The sequence below is a fragment of the Hyperolius riggenbachi genome, chromosome 9 (assembly GCF_040937935.1).
Source record: "Hyperolius riggenbachi isolate aHypRig1 chromosome 9, aHypRig1.pri, whole genome shotgun sequence".
NCBI classification, from domain to species: domain Eukaryota; kingdom Metazoa; phylum Chordata; class Amphibia; order Anura; family Hyperoliidae; genus Hyperolius; species Hyperolius riggenbachi.
Window position 1 is genome coordinate 13,509,569 of NC_090654.1, and position 22,372 is coordinate 13,531,940.

At 46.8% G+C, this 22,372-nt stretch overlaps 1 protein-coding gene across 1 annotated transcript; it reads left to right on the forward strand.

Moving 5' to 3' along the window:
* Nucleotides 1–160: 160 nt before the first annotated feature.
* EIF3D (eukaryotic translation initiation factor 3 subunit D) lies at nt 161–22,158 on the forward strand. The gene is made up of 15 exons (XM_068251963.1): nt 161–273; nt 3,865–3,997; nt 4,190–4,235; nt 6,690–6,826; nt 7,731–7,816; nt 10,022–10,094; nt 10,193–10,308; nt 13,001–13,133; nt 13,223–13,370; nt 15,258–15,388; nt 15,471–15,556; nt 19,084–19,213; nt 19,295–19,437; nt 20,261–20,453; nt 22,057–22,158. Exons 2-15 carry the CDS (start codon nt 3,875–3,877, stop codon nt 22,156–22,158), a joined length of 1,647 nt encoding a protein of 548 aa, XP_068108064.1. The 5' UTR covers nt 161–273; nt 3,865–3,874.
* The last annotated feature ends 214 nt before the right edge of the window (nt 22,159–22,372 follow it).

Here is a 22,372-nt window from a genome sequence, read left to right on the forward strand (position 1 = left end):
CGCCGCGCACACACTGAGGTCGCTAGGATTGTGCACGCGCATCCCTATAGCGTCACACACACTAGTTCTACGTCTGCGGTGCACGTAACCTCGCGATACTCCTTCTGGAACGCAGCGCTGTAACGTGGGGTTTTGCGACAGTCCTGGCACTTCCGGTGAGGCGTGCCGGTCTTTTTGCCCTCTTCCTGTGTGCTGAGCAGGCAGCGGAGTGCGGCTGTAGTTGGGGCCGGAGGAGAATCCGCAGCCATCCGGGCGCAGGAGCGGCGGGAAGAGGTGAGGGGGGCCGGGGATGGGTGGAGGGGGTGCTCCGCTGTGTGGTGAGGGGGGTATGGCCGGCGGGGGAGGGGAGAGTCGGGGGGTACGGCGGGGACTGTGCAGCCCCGGGGTCCCCCGGCTCCATATCCCGGCCTGGTGGTACCGGAATTACGGGGGGCTGAACCGGAACTTTGCACGGGGCTGAGAGGAAGCCGCCATCTTGGTCGATCATTCACAGCCATATCTGAGGAGAGCTGCAGGACACATCACTGATTGGTGGGAGAGGGGTAGGGGCATCAGTTCTGCTGTGGGGGTGGGGAGGAGGTACTTCAAGCAGACCAGAACTTCCTCTGTGTTCTAAAAGATAAGCAACAGCATAATAACCTGTACAGAAAAAAACATTTCTTTGTTACAGCTGATGCAAATCCTGCAAAAAATCTGCAGTGTGTCTACTTCCTGCTTTCATGGAAGCAGACATAGGGTTAACATCCTGTGTTTGCAAATTAGCTGCTCTGCAGAGGCAGCCAGCTGACACAAGTGAGAGATCGAATTATAACTTAGTGATTAGTCACAGATGAGGGCGAATTGGACCGGAGCAGAGCTTTTCAGTGCAGTAAGATTTGGGCGCAGCCGGCGCCACCATAGGCTGTGATAGGAATTACATCTGTAGCGGCGCTCAGTAATGTCGGTGCCGTCAGAAGACTGAGCTGAAGTTACTTTTAAATCACAATAATTCAGCTTCCAGTAATCGCTGGAAGCCGAATCATATCATCCCCCACTATCCATGGCGGCCTGTAGGGGGAGTAGTATTTAACACGGCCCGGACTTGTGCAGCTGCAGGATCAGCCATATACCGGCTGTATCCTGCGCCCAAGTCTACCGGCGCCGATTTCAAATGTATTCAATTGGACAGGCTAAAGTCTCTGAATACACACAGGGTTTCCCTTCTGTCCTGTGCAAGAGTTCAGGTCCTCTTTCAGAGCATACTGTATAGTGGGTTATACGCTCCTCTATTTGAGGGGACACAGTGGGAGAAAGAGCCATGGCCGCTTCCTGCTTTGCAGCAGATTGGTTGCGTCCACTAAGTTATAAGAGACATGCTTACTGCCTAATACTAAAAGCAAGGAGGGTCTTTCAGATGCTAATAATCTTAGCTTGGATCCCAATGTAATGCAGATTGGCCTAGTTCACAGCTCCATGCAGGCAAATGCACTTTTAAATGGTGCCATATTTGCATTACATTTCTATTCAAGTCAGGGCTATTTGCATCTTGACTATTCTTATGCTGGGTACACACTGAGATTTTCAGGTCGATTTACTGTCAAATCGATTATTTCCAACATGTCCGATTTGCTTTCCGAGCATTTTCCGATCGATTTCCTATTAGAGTGCACGGAAATCGATCGGAACATGCTTGGAAATCGATCGAAAAGCAAATCGGACATGTTGGAAATAATCGATCTGACAGTAAATAGACCAGAAAATCTCATAGTGTGTACTCAGCATTAGTGAGGGGGAAGGGAGGGCATCTTGTTTAGGATAAAATACTTAGAGATCTTGGTACTTTGTGCAGCTGTGCTGGTACACTATTGTGTTAGTAGTTGGAGTCTAGTTGACTTCTAGTTTTGAAGTGGAATAGTTTGATTGGAGCTCCTCTTAGAGTGGGTCCACACTAGACACGGTTGCAGGACGGACACTGCAGTCCGGATCAGGGGAAGATTAGGGGAAGTACCCACCGTACTGCAAACTGATGAAAGTGCATCAGTTTTGCATCAGTTTCCGTTCAGGTTTTTCCCTGACAGAAAACGTCTCTATCATTAGGAAGGAGTGGGACGATTTTTTTGGGCCAATCATAAAGCTCAGGCTATCTGTTTTAACATCAGTTTTCTGCCTGTGGAGCTGGAGATGCGTTTTCTCATTGCTTTCACTACCCCCTGCGTGTATCCGTGGTCCTGATCCGTTGTGTGAAAATGCAGCAGATCTGGACCTTCCGTTCAGGTTTTGAAAACAGATCCCCGCAAACACAGACGGATCCGTTTTTTACTTGGGTGAGGCTGGCTGCTATTTTCAACATTAGTATCCGGGACTCCGTTTTTCATCAGGTTTGAAAAACGCAGCCACGGATACGTTTCCGGACCTAGTGTGGACTAGCTCTTATCCCGGATTATTCCAGTTTTACCCACATCAGAGGTTGGAGACCTTCACTGGCATATAAGGTTTGTGTGGACTGTGCCAAGCGCTGCTTATTTGAAATGCAACTGGGCTTTAATTCAAACCTGAATATACAGTTGTGTGCAAAGGTCTGGGCACTCCTAGCCCCACATTTTGTTAATTTTGGGAGTGAAACATAGCATATGGCTGCTGCGGGAGGCTGATTGGTATCAAAGCATATTTGCAATGTTCTTGTACAGTAACGTTTATACGTTCTATGATGGTCAAACAAGCCATTATATATGCGACTGAGTCACTGTCAATTAATTTTGTGCAGTTTATCAACCATGATCAACGTGTGGGATCATTGGCTGCACTGCACAACTTAAGGTAGCCATACACTGGTCGATTTGCCATTAGATCGACCAGCTGACAGATCCCTATCTGATCAGAGAGGGATCGTATGGCTGCCTTTACTGCAAACAGATTGTGAACCGATTTCAGCCTGAAACCGATTCATCTGCTGAGCTGCTCCTGCCGCCTGTCCCCCGCCCGTATACATTACCTGAGGCTGGCTCCCGGGCGTCTTCTCCGCGCTGCACGGCTCTGTTCCGGCTCCATCCCGGCGCTTCCTGTGTTACTCTGTGACCAGGAAGTTTAAATAGAGCGCCCTCTATTTGAACTTCCTGGTCACTGCAGTGACACAGGAAGCGCCGGGATGGAGCCGGAACAGAGCACTGCAGCGCGGAGAAGATGCCCGGAAGCCAGCGTCAGGTAATGTATTCCGGATCGGCCGCCGCTAGCGACGCGCTCCCTACCCGCGGGCGATCGAGGGTAATTTCCCGCACGGCGCGATCGACGGACCGATCCGATTTCGGGAGGAAATCGGATCGTCGGGTGCGTTTACCGCTAACGATTGGCAGCAGATTCGATCCCAGGATCGAATCTGTTGTCGAAACGGCCGCGAATCGGGCCAGTGTATGGCCACCTTTAAGGTGGCCACTTACAGATTTGCAGCAGATTCGACCATCAGATAGATTTCTGTCAGATGCCTATCAGGTCGAATCTGACAGGAATGTATCTGATGTGTACCACACAGTAGGAATCGAATTTCAATAGATTTCAGAATGAAATTCGATTGAAATGCAGTGTTGCACCATTCGATCCAATGCAACCCTATGGGCCAGCAGCCGTTCGACCCAGATTTTCCGCCCGGACCGATCAAGCAAATCGTTCGAAATCGGCCAGAAATCAATCGATCATGCTTTTTTCTGCATCGATTTCTAGCCGATTCGATCAAAGCGGTCGAATCGGCCATCGTTAGAGTGCTTGCAGTTCAACCAATTCTTGAGTGAGGAGTGCATTTCAGAGGCGGGGCTATTTTGTGCAACAAGCGTGTATATCGTGTTCTTATCTGTGCATTGCATACTGAAGTTTTTTCTTTCCTCTGTCCTCCAGGTATCTCACCATGGCAAAGTTTTGGGCCCCCGCGATAAATGACAACCCTTTGGGTTGGGGTCCCTGTGCCGTTCCGGATCAGTTTAAGGACATGCCTTACCAGCCTTTCAGCAAGGGAGATCGCTTGGGAAAGGTACGTTTTTATTTATTGTGCTTACACGCTCATTGCTGTGCGGGCATATTTTGTCTGATGGGGAGAATGCTGAATTTATTTGCATAGTAAGATGATTTCCTGGCCTGTTATTAGCTTTCTGTACTGTCATTGCTGCCGGTACCATGACCTGACTTCTAATGGGTGTGTGTTTCCTGTGCTTCCATTGATAAGGTTGCAGACTGGACTGGAGCCACATATCAGGACAAGAGATATACCAGTAAGTAGGAACTCTCTGCTATCAGTCTCAGGCCTGCTGTGCCGATGTGTAAGGGTGCGTTTCCACTAGTGCGGTGGGAAATCGCCGCGGATTCTCCGCGGACGAATTCGCATGTAGGAGCGAAATCGCATGCGGTTGTATGCGAATTTTACCGCGAATTCGCATACGATTTCGCATGGATCACGCTGTGTGCGAATTTAACCATGTCAGTGCCTTTGTGCTTTTTCATTGATTCCATGCGAAATCGTATGCGAATTCACATGAAAATTCGCATGAAAAAACACCATGCGAATTCCCTATTAAATACATTGTATGCGAATCGCATGCGTGTGTGCGGAGTCCAAATTCGGATGACTCTGCTGAGCAGATTTTTCATGCACAAGAAAACGCTCCGTTTTCCTGACAAGTGGACACAGGCTCATTCACTTTTATTGGTTATGCGAATTTGCATGCGGGGAACGCATGCGAATTCGCGTTAGTGGAAACGCACCCTAACTTTGCAGCTTTTGTACTGTGTGTGTTTCCAAATATACTATGAAAAACAAGTTTGCTTTTTTAAAACAAAGCTTTTGCAATAATTCAGGTTGGCCTGAACTCCGAGATATCTCCCACAATGCATCACTGCTGAAATATGCAAATCAACCATTGCTGGTTAGTCTGTAACTCTGGGTGTTTCAGGTCCTACTCCATAGAGCCACATAATCCATGCCATGCACTGATGAGGAAAAACCAATCCGAAACAGTCTGTATGCATGTTGGATTAGTATGGCTCTGTACATATTAACAAGCTGACACATCATTGCATTCCAGCGGTTCTGGAGGTGTGTTTAGCTTCTAAGGGTACAATGGTTAATTTGCATTTATTCAGCAGTGGTGCTCTGGGAGACATCTCAAGCTCACTCCAACCTGAATTATCGCTAATTCTTACTGTTTTAAGAAAGCAAACTTTTTTGTTTTCCAAGCATTTTAGTAAGGGGGCTTTTAGGACCAATGTAGCACCTCACACACTCTGAGTTCTGGTTCACCATGAGCGTGCTGGTTAGTCTGTACCTCCAGATATACTATGTAACAAAGGTCCCCATACATGGGCGGATTGGGCTGCAGATTCAATCATCCGATAGATTCCTGTCTGATTGAATATGATCAGAGGGGGCTCTATTGCTGCCACACATCTGCACATAGATTTCCTTCAAGTCTCCCTCCACGTAGTGTATGTCCACACACACACAAACCAAGTCGCTTTAAAAGGTACCTGAGGTGTGAGATCTATGGAAGCGGCCATATTTATTTCCTTTTTAAATAACCAGTTGCCTGGCAGTACTGCTGATCTTTCTGGAAAGTAGGGTCTAAATCGCACACCTGAAACAAGCATGCAGCTAATCTTGTCAGATTTGTCAGGCATCTGATCTGCATGCTTGTTCAGCGGATATGGCTTTAAAAGTCTTCTCTGTACTTCTTTTTCCTTCTTTACTTCTCTTTTCCTTTACCTATCTTCGTTCACAAACTGACAACCTGATACGGTATAATTCTCTACGAACCTACTGGTATTGCAATCCCCAAATATACTTACACTCCTAGGAACCACGTTGTCACAAGTGTAGACCTTTTAGAATTGCAATAAAGATCCTGTCTTGCTGAAGGCCGGACCTCATAAGCGTTTTGCTATATCTAGGGGAGGGTGGCCCTGCCCAGCCATTTTGGTCTGTGAATGGGCGGTCGCCATCTTTCCTAATTAAGTGGTTAAACATACCACCACTCAGCCTTTCCAAAGACTGATCTACTCGGTTAGGGGTTGCTTTTCATACTCCAACCCTCCGATCCTTGTTTTACAATCCTCATAGGCTACCACAGTTTCAAGACTCATGTTGTCATGTTATTACTTTATTTAATTCGCACGTTATTCACAGTACCTTATGTTGTAAACTGCAATATATTTCATGGTTCATTACTGTAAATGTAATGTCAGTCTGGTACTATGTTAAAACCAATAAAAATTATTGAAACATAAAAGTATTAGAGGCAGAGGATCAGCAGGACAGCCAGGCAATGTGCATCATTTAAAAGGAAATAAACCTGTCAGCCTTCATATCCTTCTCACCACATTTTTCCTGCCATTTTTTGTGCACTGTGGCGCCACGTTATTTTGTGCATCTGCAGACTGCCAGTGGGCCTCCCACAGCCTAATGCAGAGTGGCCCAGGGGACACTTACTAATTACTTGATCTGGGTGGAGGATCGCCCTACAGGTTTGAGAGTTTGACGACGCAGCTTTCGTTGGTTTAAAACAATAACTTGTCAGCAGTGCGTGCTATTACCTGTTCATGATTCGGGTTGCATGTTTGCTTTTAGTTTTTTTCTTCATTTGTGTACTCTTTGTTTGCTCAGCCTGTAGAGTTTTAGTAAATGTCTGTCTGGCAAACATTGCTGTAACTCTCTGTGACGTTTGCTTCTCTAGATAAGTATTCCTCCCAGTTTGGCGGCGGCAGTCAGTACGCCTACTTCCATGAGGAGGATGAGACCAGCTTCCAGCTGGTGGACACCACAAAGATGCAGAAGACGGCGTACCAGAGGAACAGACTGCGATTCGCACAGGTAAGGGGCGCAGGACGCTGTCATATTGGGAGTTTGTCTACAGAGTTCCCAAAAGTTCTCCTTCCCCCAATTAAAGGTTCCCATACATTAATCTTCTGATCGATTGGTCATTTTATGTTATCAGGGGAGGATCGGTTATGTTCCATTCTACTCTATCGCACAGGACTAGAAGATATCAGTTGATTATAAAGTAAACAGTTACTGTTTGCATGATTCCAGTCGACACAATCGGTTTTTAGTTTCAGAGCATGGAGGCACAAAATCGTTCAGAACGATTGGTGAAGGAGAATCTCATAGGATATCGTTTGCTGCATGGGCCACTAGTTGATCAACCACACTGTTGTTGATTGTTCAATAAAGTTGATCACTTAATCGACCAATGGAAGATCGAGTAATGTTTGGACATCTTTTGGCTTAGACACACTATAAGCACTTTTCTGAGCGCTTTTTAAAAAAACGCTCACATTGACTTACATTTAAATCGTGCAATTTGACTGCGATTTTAATGTTAGTCAATGGGAGCGTTTTTTTAAAAAGCTCTGGAGGTCAAAAAGCGCTCAGACAAGCGCTTACAGTGTGTCTGAGCTCTTATACTGTAATAGTTTTAGTTCTACAATAAATTGTTGATGGTTTACCTGGATCAAGTCTGCAGATCCGGGGGTTCTGAAGCCCCGAACCTCTTAATATGCTTCATCGTTCCAAGTTATTTAAAATGTGCTGGCCTGATGTTTGGCATGACTACCAGGAAATGGTGTATGAAAAGGGGGAGGAGCCTGCAAAGTCATGGCTAGAGTCCCAGCACCACCAGCCCTCCCCAACCCCCTGCCCGTGTCATGACATTTTGGGGCATTAATTTATTATCTACAGACTGCCTGACCTTGTCTATTTGTTCTCTTATCTACAGAGGAATCTACGTCGCGATAAAGACAGGAGGAACATGCTTCAGTTCAACATGCAAACCCTGCCCAAGAGCGCCAAACAGAAGGAGAGGTGAGACAAATTCTTATCAGTCTATAAATCATCCAGTGCTTAAAAGGAAAGTTCACTTCCACTATAGAGTTTCCATAAATGTAGAAGGGTGCTGCACAAATCTGCTTAAAGAGGAACTCCAGTGAAAATAATGTAATAAAAGTGCTTCATTTTTACAATAATTATGTATAAATGATTTAGTCAGTGTTGCCCATTGTAAAATCTTTCCTCTCCCTGATTTACATTCTGACATTTATCACATGGTGACATTTTTACTGCTGGCAGGTGATGTCAGTGGAAGGAGGTGCTGCTTGGTTTTTTGGCAGTTGTAAACAGCTGTTATTTCCCACAATGCAACAAGGCTCCCACAGTGTGATGTCAGCACCATGGTCCTGACATCACACTGTGGGAGGGGTTTCACCACAATATCAGCCATACAGAGCCCCCTGATGGTCCGTTTGTGAAAAGGAATAGATTTCTCATGTAAAATGGGGGTATCAGCTACTGATTGGGATGAAGTTCAATTCTTGGTTACGGTATCTCTTTAAATTCGGTATTATGAAAATGATCATTTTGGCACAGCTACCCAAATCCGAAGATTGGCTGCAGGTGCTCTGACTGCGGTGTGACTGGATTCGCTGCATGCTTGATTCTGGTGTAATTCAGACACTACTAATGCTAAAAAGATCAGCAGGACAGCCAGGCAACTGGCATTGTTCCTTTTTTAGACTGTACATTTTGCAGAAATTCTTTGCTTCCTCCCGGCATACTCACAAGACTTTAACCACTTCTCTACCACAGGGGTTTTCCCCTAAAAACCACAGCAATTTTAACATTTCAGGGAGGCATGGGTTAATGGGCTTAATGGGGGTATAATTTATTAAAAAAAACTTAACTGATGCTGATCACTCACTAATGCTGTATTAGTTATCTGAGATCCTCTCGCGAGTGATCTCAGTAACTGTAACAGCATAGTGACTGATTCAATGTTTACACACATTCTGAATGAATGAGCACTGCCATTGGCTTTGGCAGTGCTTATTCAAACTTGTAAGCACTTTGATTGGCTGACCAGCGGGTGCCGATCGTGACCGCACATCCGTGCGACCGCTCACATCGGGAAAACAAACAGGAGATGCCTATCTACGCCCCTGTGCCCCAGGTGAATTTTAAAGGGGCGTGGCAAGGGTTGCTAAGTGGTTAAAAGAAACCAGAGATGAACGCTTTGTCACAAAATAAACATGTCCCCCAATAGATTTTACTAAATAAATACTATACCTGGTATTGTCGCCGCTCTGGTGTGCCGTGTTTGTAGGGTTTTTTTTTTTTTACTATAACTCCACGCAAAACACAGTTCATCAGTAAAACCTAGGCGCTGGAGACTTGGGCGGAGCCGGCGCCACCATAGGCCGTAATAGGAACTACGGCTATAGCAAGCGTAGGGAGTAACTTCAGCGCCGTCAGAAGACAGAGCTGAAGTTGCTTTTAAAACAATAATTGCTGGAAGCCGAATTATTTCATTCCCCCACTAACCACGTGGACCTGGAGGGGGAATAGTAACTAACACGGCCCGGACTTGTGCAGCAGCAGGATCAGCCATATACCGGCTGTGTCCGGCGCCGTTATCTCTCGTACGCGCTGGAGGAGCTGTGGGCGAGGCTTGTTTAGTTTTATAGGGAATTAAGGCATTAAAACCAAAAAATAGTATTTGTCTTGAGGAATGCCCTATAAAATATATGTAAGGGGCAAAATTATGCAATGAGTAAGTTTTTCTCAGATCCACTTCTTTGGCTTTGGATTGTGAATAAAAATAGGTTTCACTTACTTTACAGCCTTCCAGTGAGACTTGCAATGTATATTTTATAATAAAATGGAAAAAGCTGGTTGGGTTGCAGGTTTGGAGGCCGTTGGGTGCAGGTACCAGATTAATCAGAAAGCAGGTTGCGGGGTGTCGGGGGCGGGTCTGAAAAATTAGACCCATTCAGGCCTCTACATCCGGGGGCATGGCTGTCCTGTTGGATGGTATGGACACAAGACTCCATATTTTAAGACCCTAAAAGAAGAAGATTGCGGCAGTGGGAGGGCAGTATAATTCTGGAGGTTGGGGATTCTTGGGTTTAATTTGGGGAGATGGAGGGTCTAGTGTTAAAAGAAAATGAATTGAAATAATCTTTTCAGATAATCTAACTATTACATAACTAATGATGATATTTACTTTCCTCCCAGGGATCGTCTGAGGTTGCAGAAGAAATTCCAGAAGCAGTTTGGTGTCCGGCAGAAGTGGGATCAGAAATCACAGGTAATGTACCGCTCAGCAGTTCTGTTCTTATTCAAACCTTTTCTCCAGAACTGCCGCCTCTTTTACTGACCAACCATTGGCATTTTTCGTACCAACAGTTGAAGCCAAGAGACTCATCAGTGGAAGTACGCAGTGACTGGGAGGTGAAGGAAGAAATGGACTTCCCCCGATTGATGAAGATGCGTTACATGGAAGTGGCTGAACCCATAGACATGTGAGTTCAGTGTGTGCGATGGCTCCCATACAACATAGGAAGAACCAACTTATTTAAACAGCTTGGTGGCGTAGTGGTTAGCGCTCTCGCCTTGCAGCGCTGGGTCCCTGGATCGAATCCCAGCCAAGGTCAACATTTGCAAGGAGTTTGTATGTTCTCCCCGTGTCTGTGTGGGTTTCCTCCGGGCACTCCAGTTTTCCTTCCACGCCCCCAAAAACATACAGTTAATTGGCTTCCCCTTGAATTGGCCTTAGGCCAGGCATGGGCAAACTCATCCCCTCCAGCTGTTACGGAACTACAAGTCCCACAATGCATTTTCCTTTGAGTCATGACTGTGGCTGTCAGACTCCTGCAATGCATTGTACGACTTGTAGTTCCTTAACAGCTGGAGGGCCAAGTTTGCCCATGCCTGCCCTAGACTGATACATACACTACACGATACATACATAGACATAGGACTGTGGTAGGGACTAGATTGTGAGCTCCTCTGAGGGACAGTTAGTGACAAGACAATATACTCTGTACAGCACTATGGAAGATGCCGGCACTATATAAATATTAACCACCCTGGCGTTCTATTAAGATCGCCAGGGCAGCTGCGGGAGGGTTTTTTTTTTTTTATAAAAAAAAAACTATTTCATGCAGCCAACTGAAAGTTGGCTGCATGAAAGGCCACTAGAGGGCGCTCCTATCCATTATTTCTGATCGCCTCCGGCGATCCGCAGTAACAAGGAAGGCCGCAATGAGCGGCCTTCCTTGTTTCGTTTTGCTCGTCGCCATGGCGACGAGCGGAGTGACGTCAGCCGACGTCCTGACGTCAGCCGCCTCCGATTCAGCCCTCAGCGCTGGCCGGAACTGTTTGTTCCGGCTGCGCAGGGCTCGGGCGGCTGGGGCGACCCTCTTTCGCAGCTGCACGCGGCGGATCAGCGATCAGGTAGCACACGCGGCTGGCAAAGTGCCGGCTGCGTGTCCTCCTTTTTACAGGGAGCAAATCGGCCCAGCAGGGCCTGAGCGGCAGCCACCGGCGGTAATGGACGAGCTGAGCTCGTCCATACCGCTAAGGTGGTTAATAATTTAGGGAGCTTAACTCAAAGCGTTTCCTTCCCAGAATCAGTTATATTGTGTATAGACCACAATGGCCTCAATTCACTAAGCAGTTTAGACTAGTCTACTGATGGTTTTTAGTCTACTGATGGTTTGGTCAGTTGCATTAAATGAGAATTCACTATTACCAAATGTTTTAGACCTGGTCTAAACCATTTGGTAGTTAGGTGGGTAAAGCAAGGGAAATGATCAAAAGATGCCACGTCTCAAACAAGTAGCTATGACTGACATCCTTCTCCTCTGATGAGCTCTCCTCTGCATACAATTAAACTCCTGCATAATTAATTCAAAAGGCTCCATCCTCACGTCTAACATACCTCACAGAATTACTTTACCAACAGAAATCAGCTGGTCTAATCTCTGTCAGGAAAAGTGGGTGTGGTTACTCTTTGTTTGCCTTTGTGAATTGTCATTACTGAATGTTTGACCAGGTCTTAAGCATTACACCAAACCATCAGTAGACTAAAAACCATCTGTAGACTAGTCTAAACTGCTTAGTGAATTGAGGCCAATATAGATTTGTAACAGTTACCACTCACTGAACCTGTACGAGACGCACACTGTTCGGGGGACCCAGCAATGGAAGCCGTGTGCGCCTGTGTAATCCTCTGATTTGCCCTTTTCGGCAGAATTTATGCGGGTGCTACGGAGGATGATGGAAGCCTCATTACTATCCAGAGGCTTCACTCTCCCAAGTATCCCTAAGGGCACTTTATTCACTACAGGTACTCCTTTAAACCTTAAAGTGGATCCGAGATGAACTTTTACTCATTGCATAATTGTGTTCCTTTCCTATAGTTTATAGGGCATTCCTCAAGCCAAATACTTTTTTTTTTTTTGTTTTAATACTCTAATTCCCTATAAACTAAACAAGCCACGCCCACAGGTTTTTAGAGAGCCAAAGCTTTTTCAGACAGTAGCAAGGGCTCATGAGAGCTCAGTCTGGGCAGAAGAGGGGGAGGTATTACTAGCCAGAGGGGAGGAGGGGGATTAGGTTTTTTCCACAGGCTGAGGGCTGGAGATGGCATATCAGCTTGCCTGTGTTTAATGTTTACAAACAACATGGCTGCTGTCATTGTATCACAGGAAGAAATAATCATATTCTAATGAAGCTGTTTGCAGCTGTGTAAACTATCTAAACTTTAGGTAACATATATAGACAAGTTACTTGTTATAGTTAGTTTTTCATATCAGATCCGCTTTAATGATTACTAGGGGTGCCCCCAGGAGGGGTTTATAGAATGTAATCCGGTCACTGGGCTGTCGTACCCCCATCCTATATGGTATTTACACAGCAGAGACTGAGGGGCCGCTTTGAGGCACCCCATTTATGGATTGCAGTCGATTATTCAGTGTACCGTTATAGAGGGTATCCTCCTCGGATTAAAGATTCCCTAAATAACTATAACTGACAGGTGCACTTGTATGAAGGGAATCCGCGCAAAACTTTCAAAGTTAAGAGTCCATTTAGAGTGGAGCCGTTTGTTGCGTCATTCGGATTCGTGTTTCCTTTAAACTAGCCATAGAGATCTAAGTATAAATACGTTTGTGGTATTGGCGGTGCTAATCGCTCTTCTTCTCCCGCCAGCGAGTGCTGCGGCGCCCTGGAGTATTACGACAAAGCCTTTGATCGAGTCACCACCAGAAACGAGAGACCCTTAAAGAGCATTAAGAGGATCTTCCACACGGTGACCACAACAGATGACCCGATCATCAGAAAGGTGAGAGTCCAGCAGATGGTGTGCGGTTACGCCCTGAGCGCGGCGTGAACGGACGAGTGACATGACACGCCTCTGTTCTCCATCCACAGCTAGCCAAGACGCAGGGCAACGTCTTCGCCACAGACGCTATTCTGGCCACACTCATGTGCTGCACGCGCTCAGTCAACTCCTGGGACATCGTGGTTCAGAGGGTCGGATCCAAGATCTTCTTCGACAAAAGGGACAACTCTGATTTCGGTTAGTACCGTTTTAAAAGTACTCCTGAAATGAGGGATAAGGAGGCTAATATTTATTTCCAGTACTTGAGATGAAATAAAAGGATTTAACTTACCTAGGGCTCCCTCCAGCTCCCTATTATCCGGGGTTCCCTCTGTGTCCATCCGGTTCCGTCTGGCCCGGTAAACTCCCCAACTGAGCCGGTTGGACATTATTGTACCTCCTTGGTACACTTACAAGCTTTAAAGAGGAACTCCAGTGAAAATGTAATAAAAAAAAGTGCTTCATTTTTACAAAAATTATGTATAAATGATTTAGTCAGTGTTTGCCCATTGTAAAATCTTTTAAATCCCTGATTAACATTCTGACATTTATTACATGGTGACATTTTTACTGCTGGCAGGTTATGTAGCTGCTGCATGCTTTTTTGGCAGTTTGAAACCGCTGTAAACAGCTATTTCCCACAATGCAACAGGGTTAACAGACGAAACTGCCAAGAGTAACACGGTCCTCAGAGTTTCTTTGTAGGAGGCGTTTCACCACAATATCAGCCATACAGCGCCCCCTGATGGTCTGTTTGTGAAAAAGAATAATTTCTCATGTAAAAGGGGTATCGGCTACTGATTGGGATAAAGTTCAATTCTTGGTCGGAGTTTCTCTTTAACGTGAACCGAGCACCATTTTTTAGCCCCCAGGTCATCTCAATAGCACATGAAAAATGCATGCCAACAATGTGGCTCATTGAAATAAACTTTAATTTTACTTTTAAAGTTTAGCATTTAAGTTTTTTTTTATCAGCCCACTTCAGCAGGCCTATGGTCCAGCCTGTCCAGAGATTTCAGGCAGCTAAGGACTTAGTAATTGTTTTATTGTATTCGTTAGCAAGAAGTAAACAATACCATTTCATCAACAATTAGGAAAGTTTCTTCAGAGCTTATCTAGAGGGAATGTGTGAAGATAGCATCTGTGACTTCGATAAATAAGGAGGAGGAGGGGGGAAACATTGCAGCTCCTATAGCTATTACAAGCCAGGCGAAATTCCAAGGAAAGAAAGGGTGCTTAGTTCCCTTTAAAGCGTACCTGAGCTGCTCAGGAGAGAAGGTGAACACAGAAATCCCTGCTGTGAGCTTCGGAGCTAATATGCAGGGACAGAAGTTTAACCCTTTCTGTGCTCCCAGCAAACCAGGAAGTAACTACACTGCAGCCTCTCTGAAGGAGCACCATAAGCAGTAACAAGGACATTTTTTTTCTGTAAAGGTTGTTATGCTATTGCTTCTCTTTTAGAGCAGAGAGTTGCAGTGTTCACACTTGCGATTTCCAATGTGGGGGGGGGGGCGGGCCCTGAAAAGTTGCCAAATCGCGTGGGCGTGTGATTGCTATGCAATTTTCCTGCACTTCTATGCAGAGTATTATGATAAGAGCAGAAATGCACCAAAAATCGTGCCAGCCAGCAGTTGTGATTTGGGAAAAAAACCTAAAGGCCCTTTTCCACTAGGCGTGATTTGACTTGAAAATCACATGATGCCCGATTTGCTAGTCAACAGCGCCGCGATTAGCATGTATTTCGCGGTGCTGTTCTGTCACCAGTGCAGTTCAGTTTTCCTCCATTCACCTTCCTGCATGATTTTTGTGCGCTTGTACGTCTATACTTTGTATCGGGTGCAGGAAAATCATTTAGCAATCGCACTGCTATGTGATTTTCCCAGCAAGTTTTCTCCCCCGCCTCGCGTTCAAAACCTCAGCAAAGGAAACATGATTGCATCGTTTTGCGATTGCGCATGTGATTGCGTTTCCTTGTGGAGCAGGACCGTAACTTTTGCATAGACGCAAGGTTTTTAATTGTATTGTCCTCTGTACTGTCCTTGGCCCAGTCTTCAGCTGTTTTCAAATTTATTTACTTTTTTGTAGATCTGTTGACTGTCAGTGAAACGGCCAACGAGCCTCCACAAGATGAAGTAAATTCCTTTAACTCTCCCCGAAATCTCGCCATGGAGGCCACATACATCAACCACAACTTCTCCCAGCAGTGCCTGCAGATTGTAAGTGTGTGAGAGTCGGCCGTCACAGTCGTTACGTCACAAACTTTGTCTTTATTGCTGATTGGTTGTCTCCTTCCAGCAGGGAAAAGAAAAATACAAATTCCCCAATCCCAACCCTTTCGTGGAGGATGATGTGGACAAGAATGAGGTGGCGTCTGTAGCGTACAGGTGAGTGTCTCCGCCGTCCTCGTCAGATGCTTCTACTTGTCTGAATGAACTAGTTGTGTAATAGAATAGTAGAGCTTGGCAGAGGGGGCAGCACCAGAGGAGCAGGAGGAGAGGTCAATAGGGATTGGCAGAGGGGGGGGGGGGCAGCACCAGAGGAGCAGGAGGAGAGGTCAATAGGGATTGGCAGAGGGGGGCAGCACCAGAGAAGGAGAGGTCAATAGGGATTGGCAGAGGGGGGGGGGGGCAGCACCAGAGGAGCAGGAGGAGAGGTCAATAGGGATTGGCAGAGGGGGGCAGCACCAGAGGAGCAGGAGGGAGAGGTCAATAGGGATTGGCAGAGGGGGGAAGCAGCACCAGAGGAGCAGGAGGAGAGGTCAATAGGGATTGGCAGAGGGGGGCAGCACCAGAGGAGCAGGAGGGAGAGGTCAATAGGGATTGGCAGAGGGGGGAAGCAGAAGAGGAGCGGGAGGAGAGGTCAATAGGGATTGGCAGAGGGGGGAAGCAGCAGAGGAGCAGAAGGAGAGGTCAATAGGGATTGGCAGAGGGGGGCAGCACCAGAGGAGGAGAGGTCAATAGGGATTGGCAGAGGGGGGGGGGGGGCAGCACCAGAGGAGCAGGAGGAGAGGTCAATAGGGATTGGCAGAGGGGGGCAGCACCAGAGCAGCAGGAGGGAGAGGTCAATAGGGATTGGCAGAGGGGGGAAGCAGAAGAGGAGCAGGAGGAGAGGTCAATAGGGATTGGCAGAGGGGGGAAGCAGAAGAGGAGCAGGAGGGAGAGGTCAATAGGTATTGGCAGAGGGGGGCAGCACCAGAGGAGCAGGAGGGAGAGGTCAATAGGGATTGGCAGAGGGGGGCAACACCAGAGGAGCAGGAGGGAGAGGTCAATAGGGATTGGCAGAGGGGGGAAGCACCAGAGGAGCAGGAGGAGAGGTCAATAGGGATTGACAGAGGGGGGCAGCACCAGAGGAGCAGGAGGGAGAGGTCAATAGGGATTGGCAGAGGGGGGCAGCAGCAGAGGAGCGGGAGGAGAGGTCAATAGGGATTGGCAGAGGGGGGAAGCAGCAGAGGAGCGGGAGGAGAGGTCAATAGGGATTGGCAGAGGGGGGAAGCAGGAGAGGAGCAGGAGGAGAGGTCAATAGGGATTGGCAGAGGGGGGCAGCACCAGAGGAGCAGGAGGGAGAGGTCAATAGGGATTGGCAGAGGGGGGCAGCAGCAGAGGAGCGGGAGGAGAGGTCAATAGGGATTGGCAGAGGGGGGAAGCAGCAGAGGAGCGGGAGGAGAGGTCAATAGGGATTGGCAGAGGGGGGAAGCAGGAGGAGAGGTCAATAGGGATTGGCAGAGGGGGGCAGCACCAGAGGAGCAGAAGGGAGAGGTCAATAAGGATTGGCAGAGGGGGGAAGCAGCAGAGGAGCAGGAGGAGAGGTCATTAGGGATTGGCAGAGGGGGGAAGCAGCAGAGGAGCGGGAGGAGAGGTCAGTAGGGATTGGCAGAGGGGGGAAGCAGCAGAGGAGAGGTGGGAAGCAGAGCTTTCAGTAGGGATTGGCAGAGAGGGGCTGCATCAGGAGGAGGAGAGGTCAATAGGAATTGGCAGAGGGGAACAGCAGCAGAGGTCAGTAGGGATTGGCAGAGGGGCAGCATCAGAGCAGCGGGGGGAGAGGTGGTGGGTGAGGCAGGCAGCAGAGCTCAGTAGGGATTGGAGAGGTGCCGGTCTGTTTTTTTGTAGACTGCAGAGTAGGGCATTACAGTAATCAAGATGGGATATGATTAGAGCATGTACACAAGCATTTTAGTAGTCTCTTGTGTAAGGAAGGGACTAATTTTGGAGAAATAGATGGAGGTTGTTAATATTTGGTTTAAATGAGAGCTCCGAGTCCAATGTTACCACCAGACAGAGGGCTTTTTAAGGGTATTGGGGATGTTTTCTACATTTATAGTAATTACAGATAGGGGAGTAGAGAGAGAGTGAGGAAGTATCACAAGGTTAAGTTTGAGAATACTCAACGATCTTTAGTATGCGACGTACAACTTAACACGAGTAGAAAATCCCATCTCCAGCACCCACGTATGTCGTCTGTTTCAATTGAAGCTGTTTGCAGAATAATTACAGTGATGGGGGGCAGCTTGATCAACAGAAACTTTCAATCACCTCTGCAGAAATTGCATTTTTTCAGATATCGGTTGAAAAGTGGACCTGTATTGAGCGAAATCTATAAGCTGCTGTTGCCGACCTGCTGGAAATATTAGTTCTTCTGGCGGTAATAGCCGACCGCTATTTAAAGTTCAGCTGCTCGCTTGCCTGTTTGCCTGTAGCTGCGATGTGCTGCTTGCCACATCTATATACTGATGCCAGATACCCGATTATAAATATATCACACAAAGCTGGCGTTCCCAGGAGGGCGGGGCTTGTGGCTTTCCTGGCAGCGGGTGAAGGTATCACAATGCTGCTAAATAATGGGCCTTGATGAGGCGGTTATCAGGAAGTTAACTGCTTCACTTCCAGACCGTAAGGGTCTCCACGACAACACTGCATAGGCGGTTTGTCTAAATGTAAACCGCAGAGATGCTGATTGGGGATTGGAATACGGCCAATCGGATTCATTTCCTGCTGGTTCTGATTCGCCCACTTCCAAGGTGCATAACGGTTTACATTCAAGTTAGAATGATTAGCATCCTATTGATGATCGCTGCCAGTGCATGGTTTAACTGTGTGTCATTTTATCGACCGATCGATCTTTCCGGTCCAATAATTGCAATCAGAAGGAAACTATTATAATTGTTCAATCAACTTTATAAATGAAATTCAAAATATAACAATCGGTTTGTTGTCAATTGGCCCTACCCATACTCTCCAATTGCGATTATCGGATCTTTCATTAATAGTCATCTTTTTAACCTCCCTAGCATGGAGGAGCCTGACTCGTCCTTAAAAATGGCTAGAATCAGAAAGGATGAGTTAGGCTCCTCCAGTAATTGCAATTGCTCACCTGTGGCGTCACTCGTGTGTGAGATCCCTCGCCAGCATCTCGCAGCTTCCCTGCACATGTATTCGTTTTCCCAGCAGCGAACTCCTCCTCTTCCTCCTCATCACTTCCTGTCGCTCGGCGATCACACCCCCGGCATGTGCGCCTGGTGTTGGGCAAACACAGAACGGAAGCTGCAAATTGAATCCAATACATACATCATTATCGAATCCAATATGACAAAAATTCTAAGTGTAAAGAAAAAAAAAAAAAAGCTATGGGCAGCACTACTGCCCATAGCAGCACATATTAAAGGAAAAAAAATACATTTTTAAGTGTTTTTGTTTTTTATTATCTTGGACGCATACGTGTGGAAAGCTTGCAAGACTGCAACTTACAAGCTGGCCACAAAAATGCCTACAATATAAACAAATGGTTTAAACAAAAAGTCCAGCTTTTGGTATAAAAATCGCAGGTAAATTAAATGCCGGGGAGGTTTAGGGATAGTGTTTCTGTGCACTGTTGCTATAGCAATAAGCCTGTTGATTGGAGATGTTGTGTAACGCAGGTACCGCCGCTGGAAGCTGGGAGAGGACATTGATCTGGTGGTGCGCTGTGAGCACGATGGCGTGATGACCGGAGCGAACGGAGAGGTGTCGTTCATAAACATTAAGACCCTGAACGAGTGGGACTCTCGGGTAAGCAGCAGCGATGTCAGCTCTTCATTATGACTTTATTCCTGTCCGGTGGCATGAATGATGCGATTTTCTCGTCTTTAGTATTGTAATGGCGTAGACTGGCGGCAGAAGCTGGACTCTCAGAGGGGAGCTGTGATCGCCACAGAGCTGAAGAATAACAGCTACAAGCTGGCGAGATGGACCTGCTGCGCATTGCTGGCCGGATCGGAGTACCTGAAACTGGGGTGAGTACTGCCGACTGTGAAACGCCTTATAGCGGAAAGCCGTCTGTATAAATTATGGAAGAGTAGAAAGCAGCTTTGCCTTCAGTCTGTGGCAGATTACCATAACGGACCGTGTAAAAATGTCAATAAACCACAGCCCTGTCTGCATCAATGGCAGGAAGATCTTCTCGTCACCTGATCCGCTTTTTGTAGCATCCCCTGAAGTCAATCTGCAGATCCATCAGCCGGGTTGCATAGAGCTGGATCTAGATGCAGTCGCTGGCTCACCTTGTGATGTCACTTCCTGTTCCCTTCAGCAGGCCATCCACTCATGTTACACAGTTACCCTTTTTGTGAAGGTAAAGCATGGATGGAATAAATTCTGTCCATTCTAAGCCTTGTCAAGGGAGTCCTAGTGAAATATTCTGCTTTCTCAAGGAATTAATACATTTGGATACGTATGCCTGTGTGCTGGCTCCATCTTCACCTGATTTTGGATTGCCTGATCCTGCCCTAAACAATCTAGGGGAGAAGATGACACTGCAGCCTCAAAATCAGACATAGGGAACCCTCAATGTGTAGTAGGTTATGCATAGTTGTGGAGTGATCGAAAAAATGTTTATAGGCTCTTTAACCAGCTCCCGACTGCTAACTCCGATCAGCGGTGGGAGCGTGGCTTTCTGGGGACCGCCTAATGCCGTTTAGCGCCAAAGTGCGGTTGGCGGGATTAGCAGAGAACATGCTCTCGTGGATTGTTGATATCCTTTATAAAGTCTTCCAGTTGCCTGAATGTCACACGTGTCTGTTCTCTCTCTCTCTCTCTCTCTCTCTCTCTCTCTCTCAGGTATGTCTCCCGGTACCACGTGAAGGACTCCTCCCGGCACGTTGTCCTCGGGACTCAGCAGTTCAAGCCCAACGAGTTTGCCAACCAGATTAACCTGAGTATGGAGAACGCCTGGGGCATCCTGCGCTGTGTGGTGGACATTTGCATGAAGCTGGATGAAGGGAAATACCTCATCCTGAAAGACCCCAACAAGGCAAGTAAAGTATAAAGACTGACCGGCAGCTTGTGATCTCAACCTGAACCTCGGAGCTACCAAACGGAAAGGACGCCTAAGGCCAGAGGGATATGGAGGCTGCTATACCAGTGGCCTGGCATCCTGCTGATCATCTGCCGCTAATACCTCTACCCCCTGGTGCCCACTGACGGCGCTGCAGCTGTGGAACCATATTGGTGTGATTCCTCTTGCAGGGATACATTTGTGGCGAAATCACAAAGCAATATATGCAGCATTTTTGAAACGATCCCATAGCGCTGGCTGCAAAGACAAACCGCTCTGGGAAACGCATTCAAATAGTGAGATTTGGGAATTGAGGGTTTTGTGATCGCTCTCAAACAGCCCACAGTGGGTCTCAGGCCAAATTCTATTTTGGGGTTTCCGTATCACAATTTCATGATCTCAGCAAATTATAGAACATGTCTGAATATGTACAGTATAAGCTGTTACTGTACATTGTGCTTATACTGATAGTAAACTAGCTGCTGCGTGTGCTGATCTCTGCTACCCCCAGTATGAACAGTATAAGCGGTTACTCGGTGTCTGTACTGATAGTAAACTAGCTGCAGTGTGTGCTGATCTCTGCTGCCTCTGGTATGTACAGTATAAGCTGTTACTCTGTGCCTATACTGATAGTACACTAGCTGCAGCGTGTGCTGATCTCTGCTGCCTCCAGTATGTACAGTATGAGCTGTTACTCTGTGCCTATACTGATAGTACACTAGCTGCAGCGTGTGCTGATCTCTGCTGCCTCCAGTATGTACAGTATGAGCTGTTGTTACACTGTGCATGTACTGATAGTAAACTAGCTGCAGTGTGTGCTCATCTCTGCTACTCCCAGTATGTACAGTATAAGCTGTTACTCTGTGCCTGTACTGATAGTAACTAGCTCCAGTATGTACAGTTTGAGCTGTTACTTTGTGCCTGTACGGATAGTAAACTAGCTGCAGTGTGTGCTGATCTCTGCTGCCTCCAGTATGTACAGTATGACCTGTTGTTACTCTGTGCCTGTACTGATAGTAAACTAGCTGCAGCGTGTGCTGATCTCTGCTACTCCCAGTATGTACAGCAAAAGCTGTTACTCTGTGCCTGCAGTGATAGTAAACTAGCTGCAGTGTGTGCTGATCTCTGCTACCTCCAGTATGTTCAGTATGAGCTGTTACTCTGTGCCTATACTGATTGTAATCTAGCTGTAGTGTGTGCTGATCTCCGCTACCTCCAGTATGTACAGCATAAGCTGTTACTCTGTGCCTGTACTGATAGTAAGCTAGCCGCAGCGTGTGCTAATCTCTGCTACCTCCAGTATGTACAGTATAATCTGTTACTCTGTGCTTGTACTGCTAGTAGCTGCAGCGTGTGCTGATCTCTGCTACCTCCAGTATGTACCGTATAAGCGGTTACTCTGTGCCTGTTCTGATAGTAAACTAGCTGCAGTGTGTGCTGATCTCTGCTACCTCCAGTATGTACAGTATGTTATTACTCTGTTCCTGTACTGATAGTAAACTAGCTGCAGTGTGTGCTGATCTCTGCTGCCTCCAGTCTTAGTACCCCCTTGTGACTGTTGGCTCTTTTCTGGTTACAGCAAGTTATTAGGATATACAGCTTGCCTGACGGCACATTCAGTTCTGACGAGGATGATGATGACGACGATGAGGAGGAGGAAGAGGAGGCGGAAGGTAATTAACGGATATTCAGATAAATGCCAAATAAGGCAAGGGCTTAAAGTGAACCCGAAGTGAAAATAAACTGATGAGATTAACAATTGTATTTATCCTCCTACTCCTAAAAATGAGTATTTTGTAGATATCCCAGGGTTTTATTTTTGTATTTAAACATTTACAAACTAGATTGAATGTTTTGTTGCCTCTGCTCAGTGACAGCCTAATAAGGTATTATTA

Coding starts and splice junctions, on each gene's coding strand:
- EIF3D (XM_068251963.1), top strand. CDS start 3,875: ATGGCAAAGTTTTGGGCCCCCGCGATAAATGACAACCCTTTGGGTTGG. Junction 4,236..6,689: donor TCAGGACAAGAGATATACCA/GTAAGTAGGAAC, acceptor TTGCTTCTCTAG/ATAAGTATTCCTCCCAGTTT. Junction 13,134..13,222: donor ATGACCCGATCATCAGAAAG/GTGAGAGTCCAG, acceptor CTCCATCCACAG/CTAGCCAAGACGCAGGGCAA.